Source organism: Xenopus laevis, chromosome 1L (genome assembly GCF_017654675.1).
Source record: "Xenopus laevis strain J_2021 chromosome 1L, Xenopus_laevis_v10.1, whole genome shotgun sequence".
In the NCBI taxonomy this organism is placed as follows: domain Eukaryota; kingdom Metazoa; phylum Chordata; class Amphibia; order Anura; family Pipidae; genus Xenopus; species Xenopus laevis.
In genome coordinates, this window is record NC_054371.1 from 221,808,701 (window position 1) to 221,831,129 (window position 22,429).

The 22,429-nt window shown below is 38.0% G+C and overlaps 1 protein-coding gene across 1 annotated transcript in view; it reads right to left on the reverse strand.

Annotated features, from left to right (window-relative positions):
• dcc.L (DCC netrin 1 receptor L homeolog) overlaps positions 1-22,429 on the reverse strand; it is a gene marked incomplete at its 5' end in the record, with an annotated part of 292,799 nt that overhangs the window by 124,515 nt on the left and 145,855 nt on the right. Inside the window, 1 exon segment of the mRNA NM_001085785.1 lies at positions 2,262-2,418. Within this exon segment, the coding sequence (NP_001079254.1) occupies positions 2,262-2,418 (157 nt within the window).

Below are 22,429 nucleotides of genomic sequence, written 5' to 3' on the forward strand. Positions count from 1 at the left end.
TCCTTCCTACAAACTTAAAGGGGATGTTGAGAATTTTTTGCACAAGTCCTCTGGCTTTGTTTTAATCAGCCCCTTACACAATTAGAAAATCCTTCTGCTAGAGACCAGGAATCAAAGTGTTACTGAAATGCAAGTGCCAGTCTGGCAGCTCCATCCCATCTAGTTGGTCACAGATCTTAGGGACTGAAATTACTTTCCTCCTTTATAAACCCATGATTAACTCCCTGCAGCTGTCTGAATGAGTGTTTAATGAGCTAAAGTGCACACCTTACCAGAGGCCCTATATGTAAACTGCAATTAGATATAATTACCCTGCATTTGTGATCATCAAAAGCTCCATTAAATGTTCTTTTCCTTTAAACCGTCTAACATTATCAGAACATGATTTGGTGTATTATTGGGTACCAGAAAGTGCAGGATTTTAAGATTCTTATGACTCTTTAGGGCCCAACCAGACCAAATGCTAAATCTAATCTAGAAGTCTCAGTATCCTTAAACAGCCAGTCGCTTGACAGAAGTAAAATGCTATGAGGGGATAAAACCCCAATTGTACTGACCAGTTATTTTATCTTTTCCTTTATATACAATATACTTATAACTCCCATCCAAGATTTTGCCTTATTTATCATGAAAAAAACTTGAATAAACTTGAAAAAACTCTATTAAATTGAGCGAAAACAAAATCGCTAAATTTTTCCGGGTTTTTTGCACCCGAAACCCCTGAACTTTTCGGATTATCTTGCTAAACACCATGCAAACCACGATATCTTCAATTTGGGAAAGGGACTTCTGCCATTGCCATGTACATGACCTCAACAGATTTGAGATGGCGAATTTTCAGATTTGGGCTTTTTGCAGCATCAGGGTATAATAAATGTAAATGTAATTTGGACCTTCATATTTTAAGAGGGTTGTTTATCAAAGGTTGAGTTGTTTTTTTCTTTGAAAAATTCAAATTTTTTAGGTGTCTTTCGGACAAAACTTGAATTTTAGAAGTCAATGGCAGAGGTCCCTGGAACCATTTGAAGATATTTGTAGACTTAATGATGTTTGAGTTTTTTTCATTGGGTTTCACTCGAAAACTCAATCAATTTGAAAGAGTGAAGTATTTTTTGCCAAAAATTTGATCAATTTGATTATTAAAGTATTACACTGCTACACTGATTCAAGTTTATAACATTTGACTTTTTTCTTAAATTAGAAACCATTCAGTTGTGAGTTCATTCGAGGTCTAAAAAAGCTCACAAAGTTCTAAAATTCGACCTATGATAAACAACCCCCAACGTTTATTAGTTATATTACTAGAATTATGACTATTAAGAAGGAAATCTTCATTAACTGGTTCCTCATTTGTGTAGACTGTAGACAGACGAAAAAAAATAACAGTTCCGAATCTCAGCTTTTTTTGTTCTCATATACCAGCTGACCCACCTCTGATAGTAAAGCTTCCACCGCTTCCTGCTTCATTTTTACTTACTACATAAGTTCTGGAATCTTTTTACTTTTTTGCATGATTTATTGACCTCCTTGTACCATATAAATGTTTCAGATGTCCCAGCTAACATGCAAAGCACGTCTTTTCTTACCCACCTCAACACCAACACTTCTATTGAACCAAAAATGTTTACAACAATGTTCATTGCTTACAAGGGGAATATACTGACCAAGATCCAAAAAATAGTTATTCCTAGTAGGTTCTTGAACGAGCTGGAATAAAAAGTTGTCATTCAGCATACTTACAAACCTACTAACTTTTTCTGTCTTGGCAACCCCATTACCCCAGTCAATGTCTGGATAATCTGCTTTGTTGTAGCAGTTTTGGTTTACAGATAAGAATTCCATTAGCAGGGGATTATCTGTAAACTGGTAATCTGATTATATAACTGGCAAGAACCAAGCATGCGATGGACTGGTGTAATCACTGAAAATATGAAATAAAGCATTGTTACATGATTACACGGGTTATCCCCATGTAATGTGTTTTTCATGTGGCAATTTATTTCGATGGGAAGGCATTTTTGGAGGTTTGTTGGAGATTTGTTGCTCCCAGGAGAGAAAAGTTTCCATAAGTGGCAAACCTCTCACCTGCCATCAACCTTAAGGAAACAAAATGTTGGCTGGGGTAATTAGTCCACCAACTGTAATATATAGAAAGAATTTCATATAATTTAGAAATAAAATTCATAAAATAAATTAATTTATATTTTAACATGATATTAACCATGAAGCATGCTGGTATATATTTTTGGCCAATAGCTTACCTTTGTACTCCTTGCTTGGAGAAGTAGACCGTGTATGTCTGTATGTTCCCTTTGGACTCAACGGGTGGCCTCCAGCTAAGACGAACAAATCGACTGGAAACCAAGACAGGGACCACATCTCGGGGAGCAGAGGGGAGGATACTGGAACTGGGGACAGCTAGAGGGGAAGGTGTGGATTCAGTCAGATTGGAGGCTTTGGTTTTAGAATAAGAGGTTGGGGATGTGGCTATTGCAGAGTTAGGAGGAGAAAGTGTGGGAGGTAAAGCTTTATTGTGTAGAGAGGCAAGGTAAAATGGAGCAAGGATACAAATGGGTAAAAATAAAAATAGAACTGATATAAAAACATCTAAAGGCAGCATTATCTTTAATAAAATAAAGTGTCAAATAAATAGTCACAGTGCTGTATTACCATTTCAGCTTTGAAGTTGAAAGCCATACAAATGGAGATGAGCGAACCTTTTCATACAGATTTTTGGACAAATTGAGCCACTTTATGCCCAACACTAATCCCTCTTTCCCCCATTTTATTAGGTCACTTGAGACAGTTCTACTACATCATTGATTCAGGAATGTAAAAATAAAGAAAGACCTTAACAACCCGCCTCTTTTTACAGGTGTACAAATCCACAAATCAGGAACCAGGATCATATTTCAAGTCTTATGTAATATGCTATGTATTTGTTGACAAATATCGGTCATTCATTGAGAAGAAGTACATGCATTGGTTTCTCCCCAGATTAAAGAGCCTCATGTATCATGACCCTATGGGTTCTGGTTTGCACATTAGAAGAATAAACTGAAGTCGATCTACTACAATTATACATATTATAAATAGTAAAGTTAAAAGAAAGGTAGAGAGAGAGTATAAATCTTGAGTTTAATTCATGCTAGTGTGTGTTGTGAAATATACTCTACCTCCTGAGTTTCTGTTATTTTTTCCCCATTCTTCTCCTGCCAGCTCATTTGCTAGTCTAATCTAGGAATTAGCAATCACTGTGTCTTGCTGTGCGTGCCCTAGCTATGAGACTGTTTCTATGACCACAGATCCCTTATCTGTTGTCATGGAGAAACAAATACAGAAATATACTCCAGCTCAATACAGCTAAAAAGATTTAGGACCCTGGTATTATCTGATTTGGTTTCTTCTAAACAAAAATCATTGAAGAATATTGGATTTATGGAAAAATGATCATTTGAATTTTGCTTGTTTTTCATGCAGAAATTATATCAACAAGGATATACATATTGATTGTTTCTAGGTACTTTGTATGCACCACATTATATAGTGCATGTGTGCTATTTTATTTACAATCCTTTACTCAAATCACAAGGGCATTCCTTGAAAAAAAATGGATTTGTACATGGTTTTATTTTATTTTTTTAATATTTTGCCTTTTCATTTCTCTTGATGGCCTGTATGGTCATGTTTACATACTAACCAACTGTCACATTCGGCTCCCTATATCCAGAACCCAAGCTAAGCTCCCTGGTCACGGCTCTCACTTCTGCCTATAACCGCTGCCTTTCACCTCGGGAGGAGCCCTCGGCTAATCGGATGGCGCCAGGTCTTCTTTGAGAGAGGAGCAAAGCTAACTGTTCTGGACAAGCAAAGGGGCACGATCGTCTCACCAGGATAGAAGAACACCACCAGGAACAGGTAGGCTGGGCCAGCACAAGCAGAGAATCGTCAGACATGCCGGAATCAGGATAGGAGAAGGTAGAATAGTCACAAGCAGGCAGGATCAGGATTGGAGAGGTCGGAGAAATCAGGCAGGCAAAGGTCGGGATTGGAGAGGATCAGAATAGTCAAAAAGCCAGGCAAGGGTCAAAACCAGTAATAACAAATAGATCAAGCACCTAGGAACTTTACAAATAGAACCTAACAACGGGCAGTGTTTTTTCTACAAGGCCCCTTTAAATACTTTAAATACCGCACGTGGCGGGCGTCCCTGCCTGAGCCGCAGCAGGGGACCCCGCCACCCACTAGACCACCAGGGTGAATCCTTACACCAACCAATACAACTTTCAAAGATCATGTCAACTTGGAGAAGAAGAGAGAGTGGAGGGAGATCTTCATCACAAGAAGCAGGTGGACACAATAGAAAGCATGTGGATGCGTAATGCATATTGATTAAAGTCTTAAAAAATTGCATCAATATGAGTACTCCATTGCATCCATTTTACAGCACCCACAAATGCACCTACTATTTGTAAATTACCCCAATTATCTCATTCTTTTTTAATAAATGATATGGAACCACAAGATATCTCAAGCCATATTGATGTTTTATTACTTTTTGAAACATAAATGTCCCACCTGCTGATCTCACCTTCTCTACAGATCAATTATTAATAAATATCTCCACTTGACATTCGATTTTTACTGAGCTTACGCTTTTAATATGTATTAGAAAAGGTAACAGGGAAATACTAGATATTTTATTTTCAGTCATGTGTGATTTGTAGAAATCTCAGGACAGGAATAAATCATTTGAACTCATTTTTAATGCATTTTTCCCTCAAAGTAAATAGGTCTAGAATAGCAGGCAAGTGTTTTGAAAGTAGGATGAAACTTCAAATATGGATTTTACAAAGTTAAAAAACTAAGATGATGCTTTATTTTAGGTTTGGACATTTAAATCTGGTGCTAAGTCCAAAGATCCACAGCCTCTGACTATAAGATCTTCAGGCTGGGCTTCTAGGAGAGCAAAGAAGCATTCAACTCATATTCCTCCCTAAATTACTTTCAGGCTGGACTTCCAGAAGTGTCTAGTTAAGCAAATAAGCTTTTAATTTATCTTTCCAGCTTTATAATGTGTGCCCCTTAAAAGGTCCAATTCACAGTTTAGGAACCTTTGCAACAGACCGTCAATAGGTTTTAAGAGTTACAACCCCTGCATCTCTAAATAACCTTTAGAAGAAGTCATCCAACAACAGCTAGAGATCTGCAAACTGAGTTTATGTAACATTGATAAAGGGCATCTAGCAAGATGTCTACAAATACAGACTACAGTCACATGATTCTATCTCCCACCATGCCTCAAACCTACCCTCCCCAAGACAGCAAGTATACCCATGTACCTATCATACCATGTAACAAAGGTAGCGTGACTTGCTAAGACCATTCAGATATAGAGGAGTATTATTACCATGCAAAAATATGTAGCCCTTTGAAATAATATAACTTTTTTAGAACCTGACCCATTTGCAGTTTTCCAGCTGCATACACGTAAATGCCACAGAGTGCTTTTCATTCCTAATCAACAAACCTACCAATATAGCTGTTGAGAATGAGAAATACACAATCACAGGGAATGCACGCAAAAACCCCATAGATAGTGCCCTGGTCAGAATCAAACACCGGACCCTAGCTCTGTGAGGCTAATCACTGCCCTGGCATTGGGTTATAGCATTATTCAGTTTTTTAATTGTAGAGATTCAGAGAAATTCTCAATTAGACTGAACCCCACCAAATATTAAAGACCTGAAACAATTGTTTATTAACACTTGACAAAAGTTACATTAATCATAAAACAGAGTCTCCAAATTTAATTTATGTAAATCAAAGTACACCTTGAATTTACATTTCTGTAGTTGTTATTTTCATTGTTAGTGAAAATAATGCTCTTCTTTGTAAGATTCAGTCTTCTTTGCTCAAAGAACAGCAAGTACCGGTACTTGTACAAGAAATTCAATGTTTTTGTAGTAAATGAATCATAAACTCTATTAGGACATCACTTCAGAAACAGATATTCAGTGTGACCTAGTTCATGGAAGTATTAGTAGGCTTATAATGCCAATATATAAATATATGACATGAATTGATATGCACTGGGCTCATCTGAGGTTTGCAATAATAATCTTTTCAGTTGGTCCATAAAAATATTGCTATTAATCTGTATTAATCTCTAACAGAAGGTGTGTTATTCCCTATAAATACAAAAAAGGATCTACAAACATAGGTGCTAAACTGCTCCAGTCAAATTATTAAGAACAACCACAAGCTTGAAAATAAAAACAAAGATCTGATTGGTTGCTACTAATGATGGGCGAATTTCTCCTCTTTCGGCGAAAAAAAATCGATTTTCCAGCGAAATTCTTGAAACGGCAAAAAACGTGCATTTTGGTGCCGGCGTCAATGGTGACGCCGGCAACAATTTCGACCCCGGTGACAATTCTGATGCCCATTAAATTCAGTGGGCGCTTCAAATTGTCGCCGGTGTTGGAATTGTCGCCGGCAAACACGAAGATTTGCCGCAAATTCATGCCTGCCGAATGAATTCACCCATCACTAGTTGCTACTATGTGTATCTACACTGACATAGTTTAGTTAGTTAGTATACATACCATAGAGAAAATACTATGTCAGAAATGTAGAAAAGGACAGAATAAGTAGAAATACATTTGATGTAACTTGTAACTTGGTTGGAATATGTGATTATTAATTCATGAATTCACATGTGTAAATTGAAGGATTCAATTCCATACATGACTGAATAGTTAAATACAAGTTGGTTAATTATGCAGAATTTCATGAATACACGAAGTCTGCTCAAGTGAAACGAATAGAAAATACATGACAGCATGGAATAGTTCAAATGAAGGTGACCAGCTGGGTTATAAGTTTCTTGGTGAAGAGTAGAAAAAGTAAACACCATAAAATGGTTACGTATCAGTTAAAACAAAAAGAACAGGGAACCAGGATACAATATGTAGAGAAGTCAGGATTGTGGTTCAGGTTCACCAGCCCCAGAGCTTTAGCTTAAGGAAGGGGACATTTGTCACACAGCAACAAATTAGTGCTCAAGGAATCCACAAAAAATTAAGTAAAATAGGTCCTTTATTTACTATATAACACATCTCCATAGCCTTACATGGTTTGTGCTCAAGAGGCCTATCATTACGGGTCTCTTGGGCATGAAACATAGAGATGATGTTATAGATAAAAAAAAATCTTTTTCCTTCAGGATTGGTGACTTTTGTGGATTCCTGGACTACCCATTTGTCAATTGTTTGCTTTTCTACACATTGCAACCCCCTAGAAATTTGCATATAAGATGTAATGTACCCCTTTTGACTCATATAAGTATATTATAATTTACCAATCAGAAGTATTGAGAAGATGGGAAGTCATGAGGAAGCAGCCCAGGTGCCCTATAGCAGGGGAGTCATTGGAGGTATGAGGAACTGGGGGGCTGTACAGATTATATATCTGGGAAGTATATAGAACACAAGACCTGCTAATGAAGGCGTGTGCAATAATTTTTCTTTAAATAAAAAAAAGGAGTCATTGTTCAGCCCTTATACCAGTGATGTCCAACTGTTCCACATAGATGGGCTTATAATAAATAATGCTATATGTTCAAGGGCCTGATTGTGATAAAATGATGACTTTATCCAAATATGTCAATAAAATCAGTTGGAGGGCCATATCCAGCCCAGTTGGACAACCCAGTTATGTACAATTCATTAGTGAACATGACTTTTTCAGTGCACACCTTCTGTTCTTCGGCCAATTATTACAGAACACATCGAAAAATAAATTATATGGAATTTTTACTTTTACTATAAACAAGGAACATTTCCTTTAAAGGAAAAACAAATTAGAAGTGAAGCCCTAATGATAAAATGGTCACATGTTGCCATTAACTTGTTTTATGTATTTATTTTACCCTTGTTTTCCAGAACATCTGTGTTGCTTGGTTTCCATGTAATTTGTTCATTATTATCAAAATTAACTCATTTCAATAGGTGGGAAAGAATGAAACACAGGTGCTGCATTAGTGGGGACAAAAATCACTTTGTGTTTTGCAAAGATCAGAGACTATATTCCATCTGATTAATAGGAGGACCTCTGCCAAGATTAGCCAACAGGAATATGCCTGCCTGACATCCTTAATGTATTGGGATTAGTTTAATGGCAGGTAAAGGGCATGTCCAGCACATTTTTTTCACTGAACACTGGCAATATAATGAAATTTAAGCAGAGATTGGAGAACATCCAGTCTAGGAACTAGGCTTTTTGAATTTTTTTGCAAATTTGTGAACATTTTTAACCTTAATTATAAATCAGAATGATTTTAAGGCTAAGAAAAAGCTCAAATAGAGGAAAGGTTATAGCGAAAGAAAGGCTAAAACAAGTTACATTAAAACCACTATATTAAAGCAACTCTTTGGGGCAGATTTATTAAGGTCCGAGTTGTTTATTCCATTAAAATGTGAGTATTCGAGTTGTATTTTTGGTCAAAACTCACATTTTCGGGTTAAAAACATTCCATTAGCAGGGGATTATCTGTAAACTGGTAATCTGATTATATAACTGGCAAGAACCAAGCATGCGATGAACTGGTGTAATCACTGAAAATATGAAATAAAGCATTGTTACATGATTACACAGGTTATCCCCATGTAATGTGTTTTTCATGTAGCAATTTATTTCGATGGGAAGGCATTTTTGGAGGTTTGTTGCTCCCAGGAGAGAAAAGTTTCCATAAGTGGCAAACCTCTCACCTGCCATCAACCTTAAGGAAACAAAATGTTGGCTGGGGTAATTAGTCCACCAACTGTAATATATAGAAAGAATTTTATATAATTTAGGAATAAAATTCATAAAATAAATTAATTTAAAGTGATCGAGTTAAAAAAAATGGAAACGTTTTTCCCCATGACTTAACACAATAAAGTTTTTCTGATTTTCCAATGTACGCAAGTCAATTGGTTGTTTTTCCTTTAAATTTTTCTCACTCCAAATACATTGAATTGAGTAGGGTATGATTTTATTCTGTTTACCTCACAGTTTTCTAAACAATACTGCAGAGGTTTGGGCAACACCATGATCCTCTTCCCTATGTAAATAAAATGAAGCCCCACTAGTCTGTAACTATACCTTGGAAAAGAACTCGTTTTGGTTGACCATCGAAGGCTGAAAACAATATCACCCTATGACACTTAACATTTAGAAAACCTCAATTAAAATCAACGCTGATATGATTTTAAGCGTTGCTCTCAGGAGCACCACGGTTGCTTTTTCATTTGAAAAGATCATTTTCCAAGAGGATGACACATGAATCAGAATGTTCTGCTGCTCATTCAAAAAACAATTCTCTATCCCAAAAGAAAATGTGGACAAATTCTGAAAATTGTCAAAGGTTTATATGTAGCCTTTTGTACAATTGTGCCCCAAGTTTGGCTAGACAGGTTGATGGAAATTTGGATCCTACAGGAAATATTTTGTATAGTAGCTACAAGTTGCCCATTTATTGTAAATAAAGATACCAAGTCAATAGGTCTTGAGTATTTGCATGCTGGCAACCTTTGTTCCCAACAGCTGGAAGTCTGACTTGGTGTCCTATTTACATTAAGCATTGTCCCACAAGAAAAAAACGGATTTGATGTTAAAGCCATAGGCATTTTTCTGTCTTTCATCAGTGTAGCATTGCTTCATCAGTATTCCATTCTGTTTTCGATAAATCAGCTTGTTTTTCTTTCCTTATAAATTTGTGAATTCAACCATGAAAATAATTATGCAGCCAATCCCAGGAAATCGTGGTGTCTATTCAGTATGAGATGAAGAGCTCCTATACCAACCAAAAGAGCAATTCAGCTCTAGCTATATCATCTACATGCAAATAGAGTCATATTTGGTTCTCAAAGGCTATTCTCTTCCTCGGTGGATTTTGTATATATAAACAGATATTGTTTACGGGTTACTTTTGTTCAACCAGCAAATACATCCCATCCTTTTGTTTGAAATTATTCCTAATTGTCTCCCCCACCCTTCATAATCAGCATAAAACACACTACATAGAGACAAACCCATAAAATCAGCCCCTAAGCACAAAATAAGCTCTTCTTGTGCTTTCTGTTGGTTTTATGCAAGTGTGAAACTCTAGGGATAATATTATTATGTTTTTGGCAGAGGCTCGCTGCTCTATTGAAATGTTAACAATCACATGCAAAACAGACCCCAATCATTTAAATTTAATTTGCGCTCTTACTGGCATGATGCTCTCTCCAAAATAACCCAAAAGGAATAAGCATAATCTCAGTTTATGTGCAAGGTACAATATTCTGTTCCAATGGCCATTATTTTCCCTACTCGTAATTATTGCATTAATGAAAAGCAATACATAGTATTGTTTGTATATAAAAACACCATTATAATCCCTTTCTTGTAGAGTTATTTTGTTGTCTTATGTATAGGGAGGGTATTTGGATTGCTTTTTGGTTATATACATTCCCCTCGTTTTATGCATCAGTTAGGGAGGTCCATTTATTGAAGGTCGAATTGTAGTGGTATTAGAGCTTTTTGAAACCATGATTAAACTCATTTTCTTTAAAATCATGAATGCCATGAAAGTTATTAAAAGATCCAATTATAAAAAGTAAAAATGGAAGCGCTGAACAATACCCTAGGAATCCAAAAACCTCTAAAAAGTCCAGGTTTTGGGACAATTACCAGCAAAAAAAATCTGAAAACCTCTAAAAGTCCGAATCATCCTGCAAAGACAAGACAAAGAATGCTCAAGATGCTTTGTTTTTCGCATAAGGGATCTATTTGTCATTTGGATCTACATATTTGAGGAGGCCCATTTATTAAAGGTCACATTTTAGTGGTATTAGAGCTTTTTGAAACCACGATTAACCTCTATTTCTCTAATATCACGAATGCCAGGAAATGTATTAAAAGATCAGAATATAAAAAATATGAATGAAAAAGAATGCAGAAAACAATACAAATATCTATAAAACCTCTAAAAAATTGAGTTTTTCAGAAAATTACTAGCAAAGAAAAAAACAAACAGAATCCAAAAATCTCTAAAAGTCTGAAAAAAAAAATCCAATAGGATCAACACAGCTTCCATTGACTTCCACTGCACTTTGACTGCTTTAACTTGAAGAAGTTTTGTTTTACAATTTTTCGTGGTTTTTACACTTGGGGGGTTATTTATCAAAGGTCGAATTTTAGGGTTTTATATACCTCGAATGAACTCACAACTTGAATGTTTTCTAATTTAATAAAAAAATTGAATGGAAAAAACTTGAATCTCTCAAACTGATCGAGTTTTCGGGCAAAAGCCTCCAAAAAAACAAATGGTTCAAGGGACATCTGCCACTGACTCCTACATGACCTTGACAGATTTTAGATGGTGTATTTTCGGATCAAGCTATTTCATGGGTCGAGGTATAATAAATATCAAAAAATTCTAGTTTTCGGATCAAGCTATTTCAAGGGTCGAAGTATAATAAATATCAAAAAATTCTAGTTTTTTGAAAAAAAGAATTTTAGATTTTTTCTTAACCTGAAAATGTGAATAGTGATGGGCGAATTTATTCACCAGTCGCGAATTCGTCAAAAACGGGCACCAGCGTCAAAAACGGGCGCTGGCATCAAAAATGAGACGCCGGCGCCGTTTCGCGAATTTTTCGGCGTTTCGTGAATTTTTCGGCGAAGTGAAACGGCGCAAATTCGCCCATCACTAAATGTGAATTTTGATCAAACAAAATCAACTTTAAAACTCGAATTTTCATGGAAAACACAACTCGAACCTTAATAAATGTCACATTTTTTTTGTTTTAGAGACATACCCCCAAATGTAATGAAAGGCACTAAGTTTGCCCAGGAGCAGTAACCCATAGCAACCAATAAGAAGTTTGCTTTTAAACAGATGACCAGTAAATCCTACTTACTAATCAGTTGCTATAGGCTACTGCTCCTGGGTAAACTTAGTGCTTTTTATTACATAACGCGAAAAATGTCACTGGCTCACATGGCAAATACAAGCAGGGTCAGGCCCTTGCAATTTATTAGTGAACCCCTTTATCAAGTGCTTAACAAAAGTAGATATTAAAAATGAAGAAAATATATTGTTTTTCTTACTACACATATTTGTAGAACAACATCCTGCAAAAGGCAAACTAAGAAGTATACAAAAAAAATAAAAACAAAAGTAAAAGGGCAACATAAGCGTATGAAAATATAAATCCAAGCTTGCTTAAGACAGACTTTCATGTTAAGAATTGTATTTTTTTTTCCCGTGGGGTCACTTGGGTAATGTTGTGATCGCGAGCAGACATGTAGCCTACAGCAGAAGCAAAGTGTAAATCTACCATTCAAACACCGGTCACACTGGGATATTTTTTGAAGTTGACTGTGAGAGTCTAACAGAAAGAATTTAGAATATAAGTTGTCAGAAAATGATAAAGAAATAATCTATCATCCGGAAATTGCCTCTACGTTACCACGGGTCTGTTATTTCATACTCAGCTGGAACTGCACAGTGGAAACGTGACCATATATAAAGGTCATTTTACAAATGTAGCAAAAGATATTCACTGCACAGTGTTTCCAATGTAAGAGACCAACCCCCATATGTAATAAAAGGCATTAAGTTTGCCCAGGCCCATTTATTAAAGTTTTGGTGGCATTAGAGCTTTTTGAAAGCAGGATTAACCTAATTTTCTCTAAAAATTGTAATGGCATACAAGTAATTAAAAGTTCAGATTTTAAAGGGCATGTAAAGGCAAAAAAATAAAAGAACATTTTAACTTTCTTTAATGAAAAAGAAACCTATCTCCAATATACTTCAATTAAAAAATGTGTATCGTTTTTATAAGAAACCTGACTATATGAAGTGAAATTCTTCCTTCATATACTGCTGTGGATAGGAATTGTCAGACGGTCCCTAACTGCTCTGCAGGGAAACAATCATACTTATGAACAGCAGGGGGAGCCCCCACCTTACTTCTCAGCCATGCAGAATTCAAGCAGCTTTGTTTGTTTCCCTGTAGAACAGTCAGTGAATGTGTAGAGGTTTATAATGGATTTTATTTTTGCCTTTCTATCCACTTTACTGTTTCCAACTCCAACTGCAGAGACAAAGATCCAGATTTAAACAGATAAACTGTTGTTTATTAGCATTATTTTGCTGCTGCCACTGTTTCTGCAGAGTTGTAAAAAAATTGTATTAAACAATAAAAAACTATAAAATCCATATTAGATTAAATGACAACACAGGACCCAGTGCAGTCTGCCTATTCTGATTATATTACTAATAATACTAATAATATTTAGTCTTGCTTTATCAGCTTCTGGCAGATATTATTTGACTTGTGCTGTTTTGATAATTGCAAAGATGTATAACAAAGTTACAACATGGTGACTCCCTATGGCCAACTTTGAAAGCATAAATCATTTGTTTGATTAGGCTTGTGGTGCAGTAAATTCATGTTTATGTTAAGTATACAAAATACAGCATTTCTAGCCTTATTCTATTTTACTTCCCCTTTAAAAAGAATGAACAGAAAAAAGTCCTGAAAGATGTCCTAGAGTGATCCCCAACCAGTGGCTCATGAGCAAAATGTTTCTCACCAACCCCTTAGATGTTGATAAGTAAATCTGTCTAGTGATGGTCAAATTTATTTGCCAGGTTTCCGCTCTGCACTGCCAGCGAATAAATTCGTGAAATTGCAGTGAAAATTTGACAAAAATATAGAATCAGAATTGTTACCATTACTGAATCTATCCCGTTTCGGCAGAAAATTTATGAAACTGCTGGTACATTTGTGAAAGGCATTAGTGATGGGTGAATTTATCCGGCAGGCTCGAATTCGCACCGAATTTGCGCAATTCGCCGTCAGCGAATAAATTCACAAAACGCCCGCGAAAATTCACTGGAAAAAATTTGCCGGCGTCATTGAAGTGCATTTTTCTCAATCCAAATCCATTGAAGTCAAAGGGAGTGTTTTCTTACTCCAAATGCATTAAAGTAAACGGGTATTTTCTTCACAAGTTTTTTCTCACTCCAAATGCATTGGGAAATTATTCTCAAGGTTTTTCAAATTTCAAATACATTAAAGAAAAGTCATTGGGCATTTCTCAATGGGCGTTTTTTAGCAGTTGTTTTCTTGGCGAAAATTCTTACTACAACTTTTTGTTGCATTTGTGCAAATTAAATTGCAGTTGGTGAAATGCAGAAATTTCACAGTAAGGCCTTGCCTGGGGAAAACATTTGCTCATCACTATCCACTATAAATAACAGATTAATTAAAAGCATATTGGGCTGCATCTTGACTGTATGAATAATAGTACTTTTGCACTGTTTGTAAAAAAATTAAGGGGTATGTAGTCAAAACTCATAGAAAGTCGATAGCTATTGAGGGCAGTTACTATCTATTATGATCACTTCCTCTTAAATTAAAGGGATACTGTCATGGGAAAAAAAATTTTTTCCAAAATGAACCAGTTAAGTGTAATTCTGCACTGAAATCCATTTCTCAAAAGAGCAAACAGATTTTTTAATATTCAATTTTGAAATCTGACATGGGGCTAGACATTTTGTCAATTTCCCAGCTGCCCCTGGTCATGTGCTGGAGCAGCACTATTAACTGATTCATTTTGAAAAAATTTTTTTCCCATGACAGTATGCCTTTAAGGTAAATATCCTTTAAAGTCAATGATAGTATTAAAAAAATGTTGATGGTTTGATATAGTCATGGTGCAACATCCCACTGTAAGGGGGTTATTTACTAAACTGTATTCAGGCTTTTTGGGGCAAAACTCAAATTTAGAGTTCCCTATCCTAGTAATCGTGGTCTGATCTGGGGTTAGCCTGAAAATCTGATAATTTTGGGCTTTTCAGGCAAAAACCCCAAAACATCGTACAATACAATTTTTCAAATTTTTCGGTTTTTGGGGGGGTTTTCCCGAGCCAATTATTTTGAGCTTTTTGAATAATAAATAAAATCAGGTATGGGAGTTTGGTCATGTTTTTTTTATTGAAATAATGAGATAAATTCAGATTTTAGTAAATAACTCTCCCCATGTCACTTGTTAGATACACTTGATTCTGATGAAGAACCCCCATCTTAAAGACTATTGAGGCAAAAAGCAGCGATGTCAGCCAGGGCATCTGTCTTTAATGTGACAATGTGACTGGCTGCTCTGCCAATCCTGTAGGAGATAATCAGCCCTGAAAATTCACCGCCACACTATGCAGCTTAGAGTGATTAAATGCACATAATATAGCTATTAGTGGGGCTTCATTCTGCTTCTGTTCCAGCTTCCGTAAAGCTAAATCCATTTATTTCATGGAAATAGTATTTCTACAGGGAGAATTAAGAGATATTAGCTTTGTTTGGAATTTGCAAAGCCTCCCCTCTCTCTCTCTCCAAGACCCCCCAACCCAAAAACATTTGATATCATTGGAATCATCAAGGTTGCACGTATTTGTTCAACCAGAAGGAAAATGTGATAATTATGGTCACATTTATCTTCCCAGATGTCTCACTAAGGTAACGCACATGGATTAGTATTTAGCTGTAAAAATAACCGCCAATTTGCATATATTATTCAAAAGCGAGCTAAATCAGCCCTGTATAAGTGTGTACATGGTAGACAAGCATTACTTCTTTGAATTAAAGAGTTGTAGTGGATTTGCTTTAAACTCTTTCCCCCTCCAACCCCCCCGTCCAGACTCTTGGGACATAATTATAAATGTGCCAATATAAATTGATGCAAAAAAGTGCAAAATTAAGTGTAAAATGAATCACGCATTTATAAATAGAAAGTAAAATAGTTACTGACCTATGCATGGAAACTGCATAAAAAAAGTAAATGTTTGGGAAATAGCTCCAATGATTTGCTACATTTATATTATTTCTATTTTTTTTATTTTAATTGTCTGTTATTGATGTCACCTGTGAAGTAGAGAAAAAAAAGTACAACAAAAATTTGACCATAAAGTCTGGTGAGATATAAATAATCATGGAGAGATCAAAAATGGTCAAAATGGGCCAGAGTAGCGCCTGGGTATTAACCCTTTGTTACCTTTATGGACCACCGTCCATCGGGTGGGGGAACACCTGGAAGGTGACACAGCAGGCAGGGATGTGCAGTCAAACAGTTTCTTCTTTATTCATCAAGGTATGCATCAGTACAGTAGTTCACCGATAGGGCTCTATTCCCTGGTCCTTCAGCTTTTTCCCTAGCAACAGCTACCCTCTAGGTCCCCCTGGTGGTTACCCTGAAAATACCTGTATTAACTATTTATTACAGATTTGTACTTAAACAATTAACCATTTTACCCTACTACACCCAGTCATGTGACTTGTTCTCTTATAAACTTCAGTCACTCTGTACTGCAAGTTGGAGTGATATCACCCCCTTCCCTCCCCCCACCCCCCAGCAGCGTAAAGCTGGCCATAGACGCAAAGATCCGATCGTACGAATCAACGTACGATCGGACTTTCCCATCTCCTGACCCTCCACTAACCATTCAGATCAAAGTCTTACCAGTCAGATTAGTTAAAGAACAGATCAGCAATGTTCTGCCCCTGACAGCAATCGTACGATACTTATGTCTGACAACACTAGTGACAGTCTCCCACTGAAAATCGTACGATCGGCAATACACGCAGAGATATTATCGGCAGTCGACAGAAATTTTCTAACCTGTCCGATCGACCAAACGACCGTTCTCCGACGGACGAAAAGTGACGGGACTCTCCACACATGGTCCGAAAATCGTACGAATCCACGATTCGTACAATCGGATCTTTGCGTCTATGGCCAGCTTAACAATGGGAAGGTAACCAGATAACAGCTCCCTAACACAAGATAACAGCTGCCTGGTAGATCTAAGAACAACACTCAATAGTAAAAATCCAGGTCCCACTGTGACTCCTTAAATTAAATTGAGTAGGAGAAACATTAGCCTGTCAGAAAGCAGTTCCATCCTAAAGTGCTGGCTCTTTCTGAAAGCACATGACCAGGCAAAATGACCTGAGATGCACCTACACACCAATATTACAACTAATAAAAAAAGACACTTATTGGTTCAGGAATAACATTTTATATGCTAGAGTGAATTATTTGCAGTGACACCATTACAATCATAACAGAATCCCTTTAAGTATTCATTTTGGGGGTATAATTTATTGAAAATTACACAGCATCAGCTTGACCTTAAGCATTTCATGCAAAGATGTCTATGAGTAAGTGCTACGTCTAGAATGAAATGCTCAGCTGAGCTGGTGCTGAAGAACTATGATTTTCCAAGCCTTTTTCCCGTGGGGTGCCTGCGCGTCTTTGGTTTGGTAAATAAGTCCTTATTTTTTAAAACTGTAGGCCCTGAGCATATCCAACTTCAGCCTTAGCACAAGCCCTAACTGCCACTTCACCTTTCTCTTTAAGTCAACAGTTTCATTGTATAATTGACCGCAAATCGCTGTGTATTTAGTTCTACATATATCTATATGGCCTTATAAGTTATTTTTTTTAGACTGAACTGCTTCATGGAGGTTTCCAAGGCAACAGCCAGGAAGCAGGAGTTAAACAGAATTTCTCATCTGGGAAGGGGCTGATGGGAATGGATGAAGGAGTATGAACAAGGTCAGACATTTACCGCTGAATACAAATCTGTCACGCCTAATAGATGAAGCTCTTTGGTTTGCGAGCTACTCAGGCGGCACCCAGCAGCCAAGGAGAAAATAAAAAAGGACTCTGGAGCATGAATGCCAATCAGCCTGGCCTGGCACCAGTGATGGATCTCCATACTCCATGGCAGACCTGCCAAGCTCCGTTTGCAGGAGATATGGGAGAAATTAAATAGGTGTCAATATTTATACGCAGTCACAATTTTACATTCTGTACAGCCGAGATATCCACCGGGTTTTTATTTTTAAGGGAGGCCGAGTGCAGTGATTGATTGCAACTTATCTACATAAAGCATGTTTTGGTTTAGCTCGATAAATTCATAATGATACTTAGCCATTATGCTTTGCATGGAATTCTGGGACATTTTATCTCATGTGAAGCCAGAGCTGGAATCCCAGAATATATTGTTTAGAAGCAGAAAACATTGGGCCCCATTCGATGACAGATTGTAATGTTTTTAAAAATCTGTAAATGCCGAATTCGTGACTGAAAAACGGGTTTCCTGATAGCGGATCCCATACCTGTATTGCTTTAGAAAATATACTCCTTTAAAGGAGAACTAAAGCTTAAAGGGATACTGTCATGGGAAAAAAACATTTTTTCAAAATGACTCAGTTAATAGTGCTGCTCCAGCAGAATTCTGCCCTGAAATCCATTTCTCAAAAGAGCAAACAGATTTTTTTATATTCAATTTTGAAATCTGACATGGGGCTAGACATATTGTCAATTTCCCAGCTGCCCCAAGTCATGTGACTTGTGCTCTGATAAACTTCAATCACTCTTTACTGCTGTACTGCAAGTTGGAGTGATATCACCCCCTCCCTTTTCCCCCCCAGCAGCCAAACAAAAGAACAATGGGAAGGTAACCAGATAGCAGCTCCCTAACACAAGATAACAGCTGCCTGGTAGATCTAACACTCAATAGTAAAAACCCATGTCCCACTGAGACACATTCAGTTACATTGAGAAGGAAAAACAGCAGCCTGCCAGAAAGCATTTCTATCCCAAAGTGCAGGCACAAGTCACATGACCAGGGGCAGCTGGGAAATTGACAAAATCTCTAGCCCCATGTCAGATTTCAAAATTAAATATAAAAAAAGCTGTTTGCTCTTTTGAGAAATGGATTTCAGTGCAGAATTCTGCTGGAGTAGCACTATTAACTGATGTGTTTTGAAAAAAACATGTTTTCCAATGACAGGATTCCTTTAACTAAAAAAGTAGCTAGAAATGTTGCACATGCTCTGTGCTGCTGTCACTTACTGAGCTTAGGGACCCACTCACAATATACAGTACACATAGAATAGAAATGTCACAATATAAGGCTGATTAGTAATTAATACAGATAATTACTACATGGCAGCACAGAAACCAGTGCAATTAGCATCAGAATTTAATAATCAGCAAACCTGTAGCATCAGCTTATATTACAGACCAACCTCATTTTCTGCTGGATAATAAGTGACGAGCCCTAAGCTTAGCTTCTCAACAGCCAATCAGAGCCCACTGAGCATGTGAGTGTCACAGACACTTTCCAAGATGGTGACCCCCTGTGACAAGTTTGAAGTCCTGGATCATTGCTGCTATTGACAAGCTCAAACTTTAGTCTGGTGCAATAAGTTCACTATATAAAATGTGGCATTTTTAGCCACATTTATTTTTAGGGTTTAGTTCTCCTTTAAATAATTTCTGCCTTCCCAACAGATGCATTTATATTATGCTGTCCCTCTAACCCAGATCAAGTCTGTCACCATAGATAATACTGATCATAGGGGCATATGTAAAATTCCCTCTTTCAATCAGCAGTCGAGCACAGTTTCTGGTTCCATAATGAGGACTGTTGCTTTTTTCCCCTCAACCTCAATGCTCTATTATGAGTTGAGAAGTGCCAAGTGGCCTGTTAATAATAGATCATATGCAGTCGAATTCAATAATCAGTCATATGTTTAAACTGAGTGTATGCAACTTGGTAAAGTGATTAGCAACTCAGTAGGAACCCAATAGTCTCTGGTGCGTTCAATATCTCATCTGCATATCACAAGCATCTTCATATTCCTTAATGCCGGTCGCATTCGTCAATCATTTCTGCAGAAATGGATCAAGCTCCCCAGCCTCACGCATTTCATTGACTGCCTGTGTAAGTGCAACCGCTACCAGGAGAAAAGAATTCAAAATGTGCAATGTTTCCCAGCATTAAAGTCAAGACTCAAGGTTAGTATCAGAGCTATAAACAGGCACTCTCTTCCCACTCTGCTGCTACTGCGCTTTTGCTTGTATAATTACATTAATGATAATAAATGAAATGCTATGATGACCTATTGGTCACGCTCCATAAAAATGCAACGATCTGCAGACGGAAGAGGGGGGGGGAAAAAGGGGCCGATGGACCTAATCCATTTCTTTTTTTGTGTTATTGTAAATGTTTTCATTATCATTTATGTAGATGATACTATCAAACGGAACAATGGCAGAGAAATAGCTGAACATTTCAAAGATTTATAGAAACATTTATAGAAAGGGAGGGGGAGTCAGGGATTGGAATGTTCCCACATTGTTTTCTTTCTCACTGTATGTAGGAGCAAACTATGCGCAGGAGGAAAAGGATTGCTGAATGAAGAAGAAAACATATTTCTATTTAAAGTTATGTTATTGAGGCTTCTACATTGATTTCAAGTTTCTTTGCCGGCCTGCCACTGCATGTTATGAAGAAGGTTAAACATCCAGGGCCAGATTTACTCATTAGTTGCCCCTAGGCCCATCGCTGCTACTCGTCACCCTCACCACCTTCCCCTAGACATGTGCACATGCTCTAATTGCTGCTTGAGACATTTAAAAAACTATCAAATCCTGAATTTCCCCAGTGCTTCAGAATCAATGTGGATGCAGCTGCACCCCTTAAATCCTGCCACCCTAGGCCCAGACCTTTGTGGCCTTCCCACAAATCCGGGCCTGTAAACATCCGCCTGTAGATACAAAGTGGAAATGCAAAGTTCTTCCCTTAAAGGGGAAGGAAACCTAGTCGGCGCAAACCCCCCACCCCCCCTCCCGTTTGTTGCCCACCCTCCCTCCTCCCCCCTGGCCTACCCATCCCGCTGGGCAAATGCCCCTAACTTGTTACTTACCCTTCTGCGCAGGTCCAGTCCAGAGAGTTCACAGACGACATCTTCTTCCACGCGATCTTCTTCCTGCTTTGAACGGCGCATGCGCAGTAGGATCATTTCGCCGGTACGATCTACTGCGCATGCACGTGAATTTTGGCGCATGCGCAGTAGATCCGTACCGGCGAAATGATCCTACTACGCATGCTCCAAAACGCCGTTCACAGCAGGAAGAAGATCGCGTGGAAGAAGATGTCGTCGGTAAACTCCCTGGACAGGACCTGCGCAGAAGGGTAAGTAACAAGTTAGGGGCATTTGCCCAGCGGGACGGGTAGGCCAGGGTTGCCCCCCTTCCTCCTCCCCCCTGGCCTACCTGTCCCCCTGGGCAAATGCCCCTAACTTGTTACTCACCCCTCTGCGCAGGTCCTGTCCACGGAGTTCACAGTCGCCATCTTCTCCCACGCGCGTCTTCATGCGCCGAATGTCACAAAGTTTTCCGAGACATTCGGCGCATGCGCAGTAGAGCCGTACCGGTAAATGTTCCTACTGCGCATGCGCCAGAAGACGCCGGTCAAAGCAGGAAGAAGACGCGCGTGGGAGAAGATGGCGATTGTGAACTCCGTGGACAGGACCTGCGCAGAGGGGTGAGCAACAAGTTAGGGGCATTTGCCCAGGGGGACAGGTAGGCCAGGGGGGAGGAGGGAGGGGGGGGCAACACTTCTCCTTTAAAAATATTTTTTGTTTCAGTTTAACATTTATTTAGAATAGATCTAACTAAAACTTAACAAAACAGTAGGCCAGAAGTGCTGCGCATAATGTTTTGGGGTTCCCTACCATCCCAAGGCCGCTACAGCCTTTTGGCAGGGAGCCACTGATGATGCCCCCCAATAGCTCCCTATTTTATTTTCTGCTGATTGTGGCATTAACTCATATGACATACTGGGGTCATTTATAAAATTTGTGCAGCGCATATTTATTCGCAAATGGTTGTATTGCACTGCTGTGCCCGTCTTTCCGTTTTTTTCGAACTCGCATTGAGAATACATTTTCACGAATGGATCGCAAATGAGACGGGGTTTGCGTGAGTGCGCCCACTGTGTGAGGTTGTTCAAAAACAGCGTTGACTGGAACTTGCGAAGTTTTGTGGATATTTTCTCAAAGTTGTGGCGTAACTCAAATGCAGAAAAACATTCACAATTTTTGCCATATTTGAAAAGGTCTTATAGACATTCGCAGTGTGAAAAAAAAATTCGCAATTCTGTTTACACATTCTTATTCAGCGTTATAAATGTAACCATGCGCAGGGCAAATATATTCACTGTGCAAACCAATCTGCCCTGCACAACGTTTATAAATGAGCCCCACTATCCTTATTTTCTGTTTTATAATTGTTTATAACCCCTTCACAACAGCTGCCCAGATCTTACTGAGCATGTGCTGTGCCACTGACACACAAAACTTGGCCTAATCATATCCAAGATGGTGACCTCCTGTGGATCATTACTGTTAAAGGCTACTAAACCACTGAGCTGCTATTAAACTCTGTACATAACATTCCGCATTTCTGGCCATATTCATTTTTAGAAGATGTTTCTCCATTAATGAGCAGCTCTACTTTCAGTAATGCATTTTTTTAT